General features: G+C 48.9%; 1 protein-coding gene across 1 annotated transcript in view; it reads left to right on the top strand.

The window, feature by feature from the left end:
- Positions 1-3,267: 3,267 nt before the first annotated feature.
- Positions 3,268-16,501, top strand: part of HHIPL2 (HHIP like 2) — a 311,277-nt gene continuing 298,043 nt past the window's right edge. The window contains exon 1 of the mRNA XM_085609394.1: positions 3,268-3,639. Coding sequence (XP_085465520.1) covers positions 3,289-3,639 — 351 coding nt within the window. The 5' untranslated portion in view covers positions 3,268-3,288. The remainder of the gene's footprint in view (positions 3,640-16,501) is intronic.

Below are 16,501 nucleotides of genomic sequence, written 5' to 3'. Positions count from 1 at the left end.
TTATATGGAAGGCCATTACTATTTGGCACACTTTGAAAAATACCCTTCAAAATGGCCTGCTAATCACTCCTGTTATGTTCACTCTGTTAGACATGTAAGCCCTTTTTCACTCCACATCTCCAGCTGCACCTCATCTCGTTTCTCAGAATGCAGCACACATGGAAAAAGGAATTAGCCTTTAAGGATTGTTGCTATGTCCCTTCCTGCAGAATAACAACCCTGCCCATAGTGCAGGCACCCTTGCATTACGGTGCAAGCATGCCCACATTGGTGCTAGGCTGCCTACAGTGCGCCACTGCAAGGAGAGAGCAGAAATGCTCCATATTTTTGTAAATATGAAGTATTTCTGCTCTCTATCTTTGTAAATATGAAGCATTTCTGCTCTCTATCTTTGTAAATATGAAGCATTTCTGCTCTCTCCCTTTCGTACAACACAGTGCAGCAAGTTACAGCATTGTGTGAAATAATAGTAAATATGCCCCTATGTTTACATGTATATGCCATGCCTTTAATTAAGTAGGCCACACCCCTTTGATAAACACCCTCCCCCACCACTTTTTTCATCCCACTTGAAGCCCAGCTGCCTAGCGAATGCACATGCAATGTCCATCGGCATATTTTATATTATTTCCAAAGCAAATTGACTTTCACAATAAACGTAAGCACAGGGACTTGATTAAAATACATAGCCAACACTCTGCACCAACACGGCTTGCTGCGCAGGCCTTCATTTACTCCCACATTTGAAATATATATATTTTTATCCCCATTCTGTATCACAATATGCAGTAAAATGCACCATTTTGCCTCGTATTGTGCACAGTTGTGTCCGAGGGAGAGAACCACATCCACCGGACCCTCTTTGGATAGACAGTCACGGTGGGTGGTCTTCGCAGCATGGAAGTCTCGGACGACCTTTAGCCCCGACCACTTTCTGAAGTCACACACTGCCACTGACGCACGGGCTGGCTGTGCGCGCACTACCCAGCAGCAAAGCACTGTGTGGGCATGCGCAAAGGAGGAAGTTCCTGGTGCCCAGCTGCCTGACTCCAGGGCACACGACAAAGGCGTATTGTGGCATTCTAAACACTACTCATACAGACTGGGTGGCCTAGCAGAGCAGTGTTCACAGTGCCAGGCCAGGTTACTTGCCGGTTATGTTAATTACATCGAGCCGGCACTCCCCCCGAGATCCTTCCAGGCGCACTAGCCCCTTCCCCCCAAGGACGTTTACTAAGATTTTTGGGTTCAGACTGACATCATATGCTAAACGTCTGGAATGTTTATTACATGGACCAATAGCCAGATGTCTTTATTTTGTCCCTTAACTATTCGTGTAAACGATGATGATAGCTTGCGGGTCTGTAATTTTGAATAAGCAAACGTCCTCTACTTGCACCAGCAGTTTTGTCTGGAATATGAGAAAAAACAAAAATAATTCATTTTCATCCCAACAAACGTGGATTTGCGTGCCGTTACACACCAGTCCCGTTCCTCCCAATCCAATACTTCTCCGCCACAATGTCTTTGTGACAAACATTAATCGAATTTGACGAAAACGGTTCGACTTATCGACTAGTAACAACAAACTAATCGCTTTGCGAGTCGAGAACGAACCATCTTCGTGTCGAAAACGAATCGGTTCGCGACTAATTAAAAAAAACTAATTAAAAAAAAATGATTTGCCATACAAATATTGATTGGAAGTGCATTTCGAAAATCTGAAGCCGAACCCTTGCCGTTCTCTCTACCAATCAAATGCGCAAGGCCTGCATGTTGTGGTGCTTTGCTTTACGACAATATAAAATGCCTCTTGTGAAAAATATGGGTCACCAAGACCAATCGGGGGATACCTAGGCCTAGCGCACCCTCGGTGATTATAAACCAGAAGCAGAGGGCGCTTCGGGGGGCAAGCTAGCACAGCCCAGGTGCTTGTAAACCAGAAGTAGGGGCAGCTTCAGGGGGTAGCTGGCACAGCCTATGTGCTCGAAGCCAGAAGTAGGGGCAGCTTCAGGGGGTAGCTGGCACAGCCTATGTGCTCGAAGCCAGAAGTAGGGGCAGCTTCAGGGGGTAGCTGGCACAGCCTATGTGCTCGAAGCCAGAAGTAGGGGCAGCTTCAGGGGGTAGCTGGCACAGCCTATGTGCTCGAAGCCAGAAGTAGGGGCAGCTTCAGTGGGTTGCTGGCACAGCCTATGTGCTCGAAGCCAGAAGTAGGGGCAGCTTCAGGGGGTAGCTGGCACAGCCTATGTGCTCGAAGCCAGAAGTAGGGGCAGCTTCAGGGGGTAGCTGGCACAGCCTATGTGCTCGAAGCCAGAAGTAGGGGCAGCTTCAGTGGGTTGCTGGCACAGCCTATGTGCTCGAAGCCAGAAGTAGGGGCAGCTTCAGGGGGTAGCTGGCACAGCCTATGTGCTCGAAGCCAGAAGTAGGGGCAGCTTCAGGGGGTAGCTGGCACAGCCTAGGTGCTCGAAGCCAGAAGTAGGGGCAGCTTCAGGGGGTAGCTGACACAGCCTAGGTGCTTGTAAACCAGAAGCAGAAGGCTAGCTAGCACAGCCTATGTGCTCGAAGCCAGAGGTAGGGGCAGCTTCAGGGGGTAGCTGGCACAGCCTATGTGCTCGAAGCCAGAAGTAGGGGCAGCTTCAGGGGGTAGCTGGCACAGCCTATGTGCCCGAAGCCAGAAGTAGGGGCAGCTTCAGTGGGTAGCTGGCACAGCCTATGTGCTCGAAGCCAGAGGTAGGGGCAGCTTCAGGGGGTAGCTGGCACAGCCTATGTGTTCGAAGCCAGAAGTAGGGGCAGCTTCAGTGGGTAGCTGGCACAGCCTATGTGCTCGAAGCCAGAAGTAGGGGCAGCTTCAGGGGGTAGCTGGCACAGCCTATGTGCTCGAAGCCAGAAGTAGGGGCAGCTTCAGGGGGTAGCTGACACAGCCTATGTGCTTGTAAACCAGAAGCAGGGGGCAGCTACAAGGGGTAGCAAGCACAGCCTGAGCCTAGATGCTAGTAAACCAGAAGCTTCAGTGGGTAGCCAGCAGAGGGTAGGTTAAGAAAACACACACCTCTCGCTGACAGGCTCTGAAATGGATTGCCCGTCTGAGCTGAAGCAGTGTGTGATCTTCGGAGCTCTGGTGTCTTGAAGGAGGGAGGGAGCATCAGAGGCCCACTGGGAAACCAGGGCTGGAGTGACGTTCCTAACGAGAAGAGCCTGCAGTCCTCCCAGCCCAACAGATAGCAAATTCCGCGAGGACGCCGAGCGCACACCGAGCGCTTTCCTGAACTGTGCAAAGCTCGGAGGAGGATGGGCGCTCAAGGGACCGGGAGCGCGCGCGCCATATCTTCTCCTCACGCTCCCCAGGGTAGTGTCTTGACTGGGGGTTATCAGAAGGTTTCTGCCCTCCTGGCCAGCGTCTTCATTGCAGCCTGCCTACTCCAGGCGGACCTGCTGCTCGGGCATCCCCAGTGTCTGGACTACGCGCCCCCTTTCCAGCCTGCCTCGCACCTGGAGTTTTGCTCCCTCTATGAACAGTTCGGCTGCTGCGACCAAGCCAAGGACAACACCGTCGCCGAGAAGTACTGGACAATCATGGAGTTCTTCGACCTGCAGGGCCACGAGCTCTGCGGGGGCTACATCAAGGACATCCTGTGCCAGGTAGGGCGAGTAGGCGCGTCCCATGCCAAGGAGTGCGGATATGGATATTCTGTGCCAGGTAGGGCCTGTCGAGTTGCGCCGTGCCGATGAGTTCGAGTATGGGCATTCTTTGCCATATTCGGCAAGGAGGGTCGTCAGATGCCAAGGAGGGCGGATATGAGCATTCTGAGCCAGATATGACCCATGGAGGTGCTCCGTGCCAAGGAGGGCGGATATGGACATTCTGTGCCACAGTGCCAGATAGGACTCATAAGGATGCTCAGTGCCAAGGAGGGTGACCGGGCACATTCTGTGCTAGGCAGAGTTAAAATAAGCACTCCGTGCCAAGAAGGGCAAGCAGGGGTGTCCCCTATTAGGTCCAGCGAATAGATGCGCCCGTGCCACGAAGGGTGAGTAGGGACGCTCTTTGCCAGATAAGGTGAATAGAAGCGCCTGTGCCAAAGAGTGTGAGAAGAGACTTCATTTGCCAGGTAGGACAAATAAGCCCCCACCCCCCCGTGCCAAGAAGGGTGAGTAGAGCGTCCTGTGCCAGGTACGGAGAATAGAGACACTCTGTGCCAAGAAGGGTGGGCAGGGACGTCCTGTGCCAGGTTGGGACAATATAGGAACGCTGTACCAAGAAGGGTGAGTAAAGAGTACAATCTATAGAGGTGCCTCTTGCCAAGGAGCGTAAGCGGGCATATTCTGTGCCAGGCAGTGCAAATAGAGCAGCCAAATGCCAATGAGAGTGAGTAGGGATATTCTGTGCTAGGAGTAAGTAAGTGGGGCTATGCTTCACGTGCCAGTAAAGGAGAGCATGGATACCTCGTGGCAGGGAGGGCAAACAAAAGTATCGTGTGCCAGTTCTGGAAAAGTAATGACATTCTGTGCCAGATAGGGCGATCAGAGGTGCCTAATGCCCGTAACAGCGAGTGGGCGACAGGGCTGGTGACTGGAATAAAGGCATTCTGTGCCAGGTTGAACTAACTGGAAACTCCTGTGCCAGGAATGGCGATTAAAGGCATTCAGTACCAAGGTAAGTGAACAGAACTAGCTACTAGCAGAGGCGTCCTGCGTCTGTGCTAGGTGAGGTGAAGAGGGGATTCCTCTGCCAGAGAGGGCAACTGCGAATATCTTGTGCCAGGCAGGGGAAATCAAAGTAACACGTGACAGGGAATGCAGTTCGGGACATCCTAAGGCAGCTAGGCTGAATAGGGCAGTTCTCTGCAGAGGATGGCGAATAGCAAAATCCAGTGTTATGTAGAGAGAATAAAAACATCCCGTGTCATGTAGGGAGAAAGAGAACATGCTGCGTCATGTAGGAAGAATAAGGGCACCCAGTGTCATCTAGGAGAATACAGATATCTTGTGTTATGTCAGGCGAATAAAGGCATCCAATGCCATGTAGGGAGAATAGGAACAACCTGTGTAAAGTAGGGGGAATAAAGACTTTCCTGTGTCATCTAGGGAGAATAAAGGTATCCTGTGTCATGTAGGGGAAAATGAAGGTATCCTATGTTATGTGGAGGGAATAAAGGTATCCAGTGTCAAGTAGGGAGAATAAAGACAAACTGTGTCATGTATGGACAATAAAGGCATCCAGTTTCATGTAGGGAGAATAAAGGCATCCTGTGTCAAATTGGATGAAAAAGGACGTTGTATACTAGGTAGGATGAACACGAGTAGGGTGATAGTGATCTCCGGTGCAAGGGAGAGCACATGAGGACATCTTTGAAGGATAGGATGAATAAAGGCATCCTGTGTGATGTAGGGAGAGTAAAGGCACCCAGTGTCATGTAGAGGAATAAAGGCAGTCAGTGCCATGTAGGGAAAATAAAGACACCCAGGGCCATATGTACAAGCCCCTATCACCACCACAATGTCACTATTACCGTCGTTGTGGAGGCGATAGGGGCTGCGCCTTATGTACAAGGCAGCGTTAAGTACTTAACGTGACTTAACGCTGCCTTGTACATAAGGCCCCCTTTCACGCTATGCTTTGCGTGAAAGAAGTGGGCAGTTGGCATTGCCGTGGGCGTTCCACCACAACATCTATTTATTTTGATGCCGCCCCCTATGTACAAGGGTGGCGTTCATAGGAGCCTGTACCAAAATTAAGACCAGGTAAAGCCTGGTCTTAAGTTGGCGAAACAAGGAGAAATGCATTTTTTCTCCTCGTTTTTGCTTTTTCCATGTGTGCTGCATTATGCAGCACACATGGAAAAAGCTAATTGCCATGCATTGTTTATGTACAGGAAGGTGTCCCTTTCTGTACATAAACAATCTTTAAAAAAAATGCCATTTGGTCACTTTCTGGTGTGAAACAGCACACATGAAAGTGACAGAATGGCATTTTCGCATTGTTTATGGGCAGGAAGGGGCACCTTCCTACACATAAACAATACTCCCCTGCACGCAGACACCCTTGTACTATGGTGCAAGGGTGCCTGCTTTGGAGCTAAGCTGCTAAACTTAGCACCATCGCTATAAATATGGTGCAGCCTTGCGTTTCAGAAGTGGCGGAGAGAGGCGTTAAGCCAGGAAGGCTTATGCCTCTCTCTGCCACTTCATTGTACACATGCCCCCCAGTGTCATGCAGGGAGAAAAAAGGCACCTTGTGTCAAGGAGGATGAAAACGGACCTTGTATTCTAGGTAGGATGGACATGAGTAGGGTGAAAGTGATCAGTGGTGCAGGGGAGGGCGCATGAGGACATCTTTGAAGGGTAGGATGAATAAAGGCATTGTGGGTCAGGTCTGGTGTTTTTGAGTCCTGGGACATGAATTGCAAGCAGCACCTCCCCTTGCAAGGATCAGCCCATAGAGACGTATTGCGCTGAGAAGGGAGTATCAGGGCAATGGGTAGATACAACAAGGTGATGGACGGAATGCTTAAATTAACCTCAGCCACTGGCGATCTCTAGGATCGCATTCCAGTCCATCAGTTTTGCCAAAAATGCAAATCTTGCGTCAATAAAGTGCAGCTCGACTCCTACGGCTCTGTGAGCACAGGACCCACATCTTGGCATAGTAATTTAAGCAAATTGCTATATTTGTCTGTAGTTGAAATGATATAATGCGATCTATGACCATTCGCGGCTGGTCCTGCAAATCAGTAGTGAGGCGGAGGGTGGTAGGGGGGGAGGGGAGAGGGAGAGGTTTTGGTGGGGTGGGCGGGGGTAAGGGGTGAGATTTTTTTTTTTAGAATCAATTACCATTTGGCCGGCCGGCTGGCCGGCTGCCGCCTTTCTTCAGTCTTCATCCTGGCTTCTGCTGGAACAAGAAGCAGGATAGGCTCCCCTGAGCCAATCACAACGCTGCAATGCAGCGGTGCGATTGGTAAGCACCCAGGCTCCCCTAAGCTAATCACAGTGCTGCAATGCAGCATTGTGATTGGTCTGAGCGATGTGGTTTGGCACTCAGACGGAGAATAGGAGCCTGGGCATGTTCTCAACCCGGGCTGTAATGCAGCCTGGGTGCAGAACATGCTAAGTGCGCATGAATGTCTGGCTGGCCCCAGAGGGCCAGCCAAACATTCATGCTCACTTATGAAGGTGTCACCACTCCTCCCCCCAGCGCTGCCAAGCCCAGAGCCACAAAACTGCCAGAGCAGAGAAAAATAAAATGCTAATAACATTGCGTTATTATAATTTTATTGCTCCTTTTTTGCTGTTCTGGAAGGAAGTGGGGTGACGCTCCTCCGCCTTGGCGGAGGAGAAGCTCCTGTCTATGACAGTTTAATGTCTACAGAATCTTTGTTTTCTCCCAAAAATTCTATTGAACAATATAATACATTATTTTTAACATGAAATTATTCCAACATGCATAGAGATACATATGGTGCATTCATGACTTGTTTCACTTACAACCAAGTGTCTGAACTCTCTTGTCATACCTTCACATATTCATCCATACGATATCGCACTTAGGGCATCGGCTACAGCAAACAGTAAGCATGTGGTCCCAATTAATGACCAGTGACCGAGATTCATTCAAGCGTCCATCCATTCACTTTTTGTATTCCTCAGTGCGATGAGTATGCTCAGATGTGGGTCCTGTGCTCACTGTGCCAATGAAACTAACCAGCACCCTACTGACAAAGCCCAAAAAAGCCAACACAGGTCTGAGGGTGCTCGTGTTCCAGTTTCGGGGGGATCTGGCCTTACAGGTCGGGCTTCACTGTTTCTATGGGAGCAGGACCAAGGATGATGTGCGTATGGCTGATTACTATGTGAGGTGACGCGGTGGGCAAAAACCGATGAACGGACATATGGCCATGAGTCAGTACCAGAGCTTTAGATTAATTCAAGAATTCCACCCATCACTGTTTTTTATTCCTCATGATGGGTAAATTCAAGCATTTTTGTGAAGCACAGCGAGTATGGATATTTTGTGCCAGTTATAATGAATAAAGACTACCTGCGACAGGTAGCCATCCTCTGACAATTAGGACAAATAAAGGCATCTTGTTCCGCGCTGAACCAATGGGGATGTCTTGAGCCAGGAGTGTGAATAACAGTATCCTATGCCAGGCATGACGGATCAGGGGAGACTGCACCAGGAAGGTAAAGTAGAGGCTTCCTGCACATGGTACAGTGAATTAAAACCTGATATAGCATGGAGAGAAAATCCGGGCATGTTGTGCTGTGGTAGGAAATTAAGGAAATCCTGTGTCACATAGAGCAAATTAAAACACCCCATGTAAGATATGGTGACTAGGGACATCCTGTGTAAAGCAGAGTGAATACAGAAATCAGGTAGGATAAATTGACATTAACTGTGCAAGAGGGAGCAGTGAGTGGCGTGATATGTAAGGTTAGAGTGAGTTAATATGTCCTACATGAAGGAAGACAAATGAAAGCATGCTGTGCCAGGAAGGGCAAATAATGGAATCAAATGCAAAGTGCTCTGAACAGGGACATCCTGTGCTAGTGTGGTAAGGGACAAGAGTGATGCCGCACAGGGAAAGAACCCCTTGTACGAGCTGCTGCTGGGGACAATCAGAAAACCTGTGATACGTTGGGCTGAATAAAGAGGGACACATTTTGCTAACTAGGCTTGAGTACCAAACGTGTTACGTGAAAGAAACTGATATCCTGTGGAAAATGCACAGGACTTCAGTATGAGTTGTTGGCTAATTTGCCACACCACAAATTGGAGACACTGCAGGGTGATTTATCTACTGAGTGAGGTTTTTCCTCTCCATTTGAGTTGCACACCTAGGAATTGGGCATAACATGGTAATGCTGGAATGCTTTACCTTATGTCCACCTTCGGAACTCAGATATGTGGAGTATTTTCCCTGCACAAATTTCACCAGGTTTCACTAAAAGAAATTAGTGTTATCGCTTACTGTTAGACCTGATACTCTTGTAGTGGCCTTTGGACTTGGGGTACTTTCCCACAATAAATGCAGCGTAAAGTGTGGGTGCCCTTCCTACACACGTTAGGAAGTGGTGCTTATTTGATGTTTGTAAAACAGGTCATCAGCCTGCCATTGTAGGCCGACATGCGCTGGAACCAACGATGCGCTTAAACATGTGTCTATCCTGCCATTGAAGGCCGGTCTGTGCACTTGCACCAATGGTGCACTTAAACATGTGACAAGTCTTCCATTGTAGGCCAGCAGGGGCGGCTCCTCCGCTAAGGCAGAGGAGTGTTGCCCCACTGCTTAAGAGCAGTGCAGTGGAATCGGGGGGAGGGAAAAGGGGAACTGAGTTTGCTTCTTGTTTTTAGTGCATTAGTACTTGAGAACACATATGACTTGTTGATATAACAAAGGAACAAAGTGAAACGTGAGGAAACCAAAGTTAAATCAAACAATGTGCCCTAAGATTGTGTACTAAGCTGATGCAACGATGATTAAAATTAATAAAATCTGTTTAAAAAAAAAAAAGAGCAGTGCAGCGGAAAAATAAAATGATAATAACCTTGTTATTATTTTATTTTTCACTACATGCTGGGTTAGGGCTGGCGGGGCTGGGCTGGGATTATGGGGGAGGAGTGGTTTGTCCACTCCAAGTGCGCATGACTGCTTGGCTGGCCCTCTTGGGGCAGCCAAGCAGTCATGTGTACTTTGCATCTTCCCCACCAGGCTTGCTTTACACGGCCTTGTGAGGAATATGCGAAGCCTCACAGCCCCCGTCTGAGCGCCGAACCACGGCGCTCAGACCACTCACAACGCTGCATGGCAGCGTTGTGATTGGCTTAGGGGAGGGAGCCTTTGTGCTTCCTGCTTCCTTCTGCTAAGGAAACAGAGGAGAAGGCAGCTGAAGGGACCGAAGGGGAGAGACGGCTGGCCTTCAGGCAGGAAGGGGTAAGTGGATTTATTTTTGTCTCCCCAGTCCCCGCTCCCCACACCTTGCCACCCCCATCCCCTGCCAACCGCCACTGTAGGCCAGTGTGGGCAGTTTCACCTATAATGTTTTAAAACATGTGTCCAGCCTGCCATTGCAGGCCGGTCTGCGCTCTTGCACCAATGAGGTGCTTGAACATGTGTTCAGCCTGCCATTGCAGGCTGGTGTGCACACTGGCACCTACGGTGTTTCTAAACATGTGTCCAGCCTGCCATTGCAAGTCTGTGTGTGTGCAATTGACTTCTGCTCAGGCTGGTCTTTCTAAATCATTATCCATCCTGAGAGGACCTTTTACTACCACTAGAGCACCCTGAAGGTATGTCTTAAGGGGTGAAGCAAGTGGTAGGTGAAAGGTTCCCTGCCCAGGTACTGATTAATACCCATCTGTGTTTTCACTACCTATGAGGTTTTCTCTTCCCATAAGCTAACATGGGGAAATGGTTGAAATTACTTCAGGCTGCAAGGTTTGCTGTGGAGCAGCCTCATCACGTTTCCTATCACTGGATTCACAATGACAAACCCTTTCCTGTGGTAAAGGTGGTTTTGTCATTACCAGCTTAGAAAGGCCTCTCCTAGAAAGGGGGCATTTCTCTGCTCTAAAGCTTTTTATGTACCTTTTTGCTGGACTCCAGTCCACACTGGATACTGTGGGAGCACATCTGGGAATTCCCCAGCTATAAAACATTGGGCATGCAACTGGAATGACAGACTTCTGCAATTTGAGGGCCTTGCTGGGTAGATTGGAGGAAGAGGTTTTGACACTTGGCCTCTGGGAGCCAGATCATGTCACCACTAAAGATAAAGATCTGCATGCCGCAGCCTCATGGCAGACAGGACTGAAATTTAGGGGAGAAATCTGTGGTTTACATGGAGACCCTCTGAACCCCCCCCCCCCCCCGACTTCAAAGGCACACTACAGTATAACTACTGGTGCCATACTTCAGCAGGGTAGAGATGCACTTGGGGGGACGTGGAAAGGGAGGACCTGGAATTGCATGGTGCACACTGCCAAAGGAATCTGTTGTGCACAAGGAGGATTACTGCCATTGAAAGGGATCACATGCCCTTCCTGAATAGAAGCTGGCCAGGGCTGACTACCTGCTGCTCAGCCTGTGTGGCACCCTGAATTGTGCTCTAAAAAGGCTTGTTGGCTTGCCCCCTGTTCTTTCGGAGGTCTCAGTGACATCAAAGTTCTCCTCCAAGGGACCCACACTGTCTACTTGTGACACCTGGAGAGCGGTACCCTCTTAAGTGCTGACATTGTCTACTGGATCCCATCTGGTAGCGCAGCATGAGCGTGGAACTTAGAACTGATCATGGAGACTGGATTGCCTTATGCAGAGCCCCAGAAATCTTGTCCACATCTAAGGAGTGTGGCCCCTGCATTGTGGGGAACTCAGCACACATAAGCGCCTTGTTAGCGGTGAGTGGATTCACCGGTTATGGGATTCAGCGTGGCCCGCTTGGTCGATAGTGCGGGAATCTCTCTTGTGCGACACGCCGACTGCATGTTCATTGCGTGCGGTGTATGATTCACAGGTTACGACTCTCAGTGGTGGGGGTGTAACTGTAGTAGTGCCTTATTCTACCTCATGAGGCACTGCTGAACTTACACCTGTGTGTGTGACCGGAATTGTCTGGTGCGATCCATATCAATACACACCGGACGTTGTGTCTCATTTCCAGGGAGGTATGGAATTTGCAACTCTTCGTTGTGTGTGACTGGAATTGTCTGGTGTGACCCATATCAACACGCACCAAACATTGTGCCTCATTTCCAGCGAGGTACAGACTTTGCAACTCTTCATTGTTTGTGACTGGATCAATCTGGTGCGTCCCGTATCAACGCATACCAGATGTTGTGCCTGGATTGCCTGGGTGCGACTCTGATTGACGTGTGCCTGATAGGGTGCCTCCTTATTCCGAAAGGCTCCCATGCTACATTCCTCCTTCATCAATTGCCCCGTTTTGGCCTTCAGTGCGGCGGACCAACTGCCCTCTCCTCACACAGCCGCCAACGACATTGTGTTGCCAAGTAGTATTGCCAATCTCAGGCTTGGGTAGTGTGAGAGACTGACTGGGTTGAAGACACGCTTTCAAGAGTGATCGGAAGTGGGTCAAGAGACTGGGTGATCTCCTGTGCTTCGCAGAACTAGGCTGGTGCAAGAAGGCCTTTGTGGAACCCTTTTGAGTGACTGACTATTGCCCTCAGCCCACTTCTGCTCCACATCCTGTGGGTAAACTTTTCCGAGTGGCTGCCACGCCCCCATTTGACAATTGCTTCCTAATTAATCCTGCTACCTACTCCCACCTGCTTTCCTGGGACCCTTACTAGGCGTGTCTTTAGCCGCATGCAGCCTAGTATCCAGGAGGAGGACTGCTTATCTTTCATCTGTGGGTGTAGGATAGTTGGGGTGAGCTGGAGGGTTGAGGGAGGCTTGGTGCATGGGGTCTGCAGTGTGCTATCAATTGACTTACTGGGTATCAGTTTCACCACATTAGGGTGCTGAGTGCGTTTGTATGTGAGCACCTTCTGAACGGACCTGCCTGATATCCGTTGCCCCGCGTATCGATGCAGAGTCAGTGCGTGTGTGTGTGGCAGTGACAGTCTGCGGACCATCTGTGGACCATCAAGTGGATCCCCCCTGAGTCAAGGAAGACAATCATCCACACACTCATCACCAGTAGACTGGACTATGGAAACGCATCAACAAGTCCCTACTCCGCAAACTCCAGACAATACAGAACACCGCTGCCAGACTCGTCCTCGGCATCCCCCGACACGAACACATCATCCAACACCTACGAAGTCTCCACTGGCTCCCCGTGGAGAAAAGAGTAACTTTCAAAATCCTCACTCACACCTACAAATGGCTACACAACAACAGACCCAAATACCTCGACGACGAATCAACTTCCACGTACCCAAAAGAAACCTCTGATCTTCCAACCTTGCACTGGCAGAAACCCTGCGCATCCACAGAGCCAGAGCAGGCGGAAGATCCTTCTCTCACATTGCAGCCAAGACCTGGAATGAGGTACCGGCAGACATCAGACGCGCCCCCTCCCTGAACACCTTCAGGAAGACCCTCAAGACCTGGTTCTTCGGTTAAACAGATCTGCGGACCCCCCCCCCCCCCCCCTCAGCGCCTTGAGACCCTCACAGGAGAGTAGCGCGCTTAAAATGCCCTGATTTATTGATTGATCTGTGATTCACGACACTGGCAGACGATGTTGCCTTACAAATTGATTGAGTCCCAGAAGAACACTACGGTTGACATTGGTTTTACCCATGCGACCTCAGCCCTCAGTGCTGCTAAAAAGTGTTATAATTCTTTGTATGTACATATTTCTGATATCGTTTGATCCAGGGTGCACCCTATAACTGTGTGGAATTAAATTATTGGAATTGCTGGGGTGGGCGTTGGGTTGACAATGTGTAGCACCACATAAGGGTACTTGGGGGTGGATTAGAATAGGATCTTTCCCAAGTGTGCATATTATTTATGTCATTTCAACACAGTTGAGCCTAGTACTGCTAGTAATATTTCTAAGTGTGATTTATGCCCCAAAGTACATGATATTCATGTTGTGTTGATTAGTGAATGTGTTGAATACAAACGTTATTTATATACATCAAGTGTGAAGTCTCCTTTGTGACACTCTTGAGTGAGTGCTGTGCCAAAGCTTTACACATTGCCTCTATGATAACCCTGACTGCTCAGTGCCGAGCTACCCAAGGGTTAGCGCAGGTTATACAGTGTGTGTAATCACCCGCCCCTGACAAGAGTGGTACATTCTGCCTGGCCGGCCATTGCCACAGACAACCAGAAAGTGCCAGCTCCAACAGATAAGTTATAATTCTGTTAGAATGAGGGCCATACAGTTATCTTTTCTGCTTAAACTCAAAGCTGCCTTCTGTTAGGTGGTGGTAGTGATGGGCATACAGTGCTAAGTGTTGCAGGGCATCATGCACATTTGGGCCAACATAGGTTTAACTTGTTGATATCCAGTGGCTGAAGTTTTTGAAACTGTAGGAAAGTCGGTTATTAGTAAGTGGGATATTCACGCTCAGCTAGTAACAATACCACAATCACTATTAGGTCCAGTTAAGTCCCAGTAAATTAATCCTTGCCCAACCGTTGGTAGCCTAGCAAATGAGCAGTCAGGCTTAGCTGAGGAGACGGGTATCTGGAATGCATTTAATACCACCAAAACAGTAAATAAGTAAAAGACAAAGCACAATAAAAATCCAACACCAATTTATAAAAATAAGAAATATTTGTAAATTTAAAACACCAAAATGACAACAAATGTAGGGAAGCGGAGATATGCATTTTTAAAGATTAAATAAAAAATTGTGCATTCTAGAGCCGAAAACTTAAAGCAACACTCCTGGTGATCTGGTTGCGCTGGGCCAGGACAATGTCAAAGTTTTAAGCCGACCGTTATGGAGCGCGGGTTGAATAGGTTGAGGGCAAGGTCCCGGTCAAAAGTTTACCTTCGGACTTAGGGCCTGATTTAGATCTTGGTGGTCTTTCCGCTGTCACGTGGCGGGATTGAGTCTTCCACCCGGCGTATTTAGATGTATATGCGATACACAGAAGACCGCCACGGTGGCAGTCTTTGTGCTGGTGAACCGCCCACCGCTGCCGTCTCAATGGCGGGGTCCCATCGAGCAGATATGGATGTTCCCGTTGGGTGGGGGGTGTCCTGTCAGCAGAGTACTGATGTAAAGGCAGATAAGTAACATTTTTTTATTTGCATAAAACACATATATGTTGTGCAAGTATACATATGTGTATGTAGGTTATGTGCGGGAAACAACCTTATCAACGCAGATTTTACACCACGATACAATCACAAAGCGGTCGTTACAATGACCGCGTTGTTACAACGCAGTGCCATTACAACGCAAGTCGTTACAACAACTTGAGCTAGATGACGCTCTAGACTAAGGAATAGTATGATTTACTATTCCAACACCTTCCCTACTGTTACACACACTGGAGTTGGGATAGTAAATCATACTATTCCTAAGTGCAGCGTGACATCTTGAGCAAGTCGTTGTAATGACTTGCGTTGTAATAGCACTGCGTTGTAACAACGGGCGGGCAGACCACCAGGGCGGATGGCGGGAAGACTACCAAAAAAGTCCACTCCATCGTGGTCCTGCCAACATCTAAATCAGGCCCTTAGTCTTTTTCTTGGAGGTTTTCTGTTGACAATGAGTCCTCAGGTACCTCGGATCCGGCATCCGATTAGATGACAGCGGCCTGCTGTAGCGGAAATGTCTCAGTGATTCTCTGGAAGTCTTTGTCCTCGACGTCGAAGGCGAGGAGCTTCAGAGCTTTCAGTGGGACAAACCAGCAAGGTCAGGCCTACTCGTGATTGACGGTGGCTTGACTCTCAACAGTGAGCCGGTCTCGTCCTTGAGCTTTTCTGCAAAACTTTGTAGAAAGTGTTGAAACTTGGAGATCGTGTTGGTTCTGAATCCCTTTGGTGAAAACAAGGATCCAGTAGCACCGGCCAAGGATTCAGAGACTCTGGACTGCCTACTGGGGGCTAGGACTCAATTTCCCACAATGCACCTGCACAGTCCAGGAAAATTCCAGTTGCAACTGGTCAGCTGGGGTGATCCTCTCTTTGGCTTGGCAGGTGACTTCTTCCAGCTCTGTATGACCTGTGGCTGATCAGGGAGTCCACTTCATTTCTTTTGAGTCAAGCACAGTCCTTTCTTTTTGGAGCCTTGTGAGTGCAGGAGGTGCAGTCCTTCTGAGTGCAAGCCTTCTGTGGTGCAGTCCAAGGGTCCAGTAGGGCAGCCCCTCTTCTTCTGATGTTCCATGCAGTGATCTGAAGAACCTCTGCAGCTCTCCCATACTTATCCTCCTGTCTGGGCTGGCAGGAGGGGGGACACCCCAACCAATGAGGGAAAAGTTAACCTCTCTCTGCTATAACTACTTCCTGCGAAATCTGATATTTTTGTGGGCCATAATGCACTGTTTTACCAAAAATCAAGATGGAGAAGTTCTCTCCTTGATGTGTGGGTCTGTGTAACCCAACCCAGAGGTGTGGCTCACAACTCACTACACTCCCCTTCCAGACCTTCTCCTAATTTAGTTAGGGGGGCTCCCACCTTTCAGGGGATCAAGGAAGTTGGTGCTGGCCTGGGTCCTGTGACACTTATTCTCCTGCCTTTGAAGTCTAGCTTATCTCCCCAGCCCCCTCCTCTCCCTAGCTTCTTCAGGAAGCAAATCTCCTACCGACAACTGGCTGTATTATTGAAGCCCCAGGCCTCTTCACACCTACTCAGGGAGCAGATTTGCACAGGCTGTAAAAGGCTGACCAATTAGAAGAGGGTGCTACAGGGCTGCTTTAGGTAACTTCAGGATAGTAAGTTCTAAAGCTACTTTCCTGTAATAGTTATTGGATTTATTTTCACCATTATTTTGATACTTTGAAGGTTATGTCTAGCTAGCTCCTATCAAAAGTTAGACTTTATTAAGTTTAATAAAGCCATCCCATGTTA

The sequence above is a fragment of the Triturus cristatus genome, chromosome 6 (genome assembly GCF_964204655.1).
Source record: "Triturus cristatus chromosome 6, aTriCri1.1, whole genome shotgun sequence".
Classification (NCBI taxonomy): Eukaryota; Metazoa; Chordata; class Amphibia; order Caudata; family Salamandridae; genus Triturus; species Triturus cristatus.
Note: the sequence above shows the minus strand (reverse complement) of the source record. Positions and strands in the feature narration are given on the sequence as shown.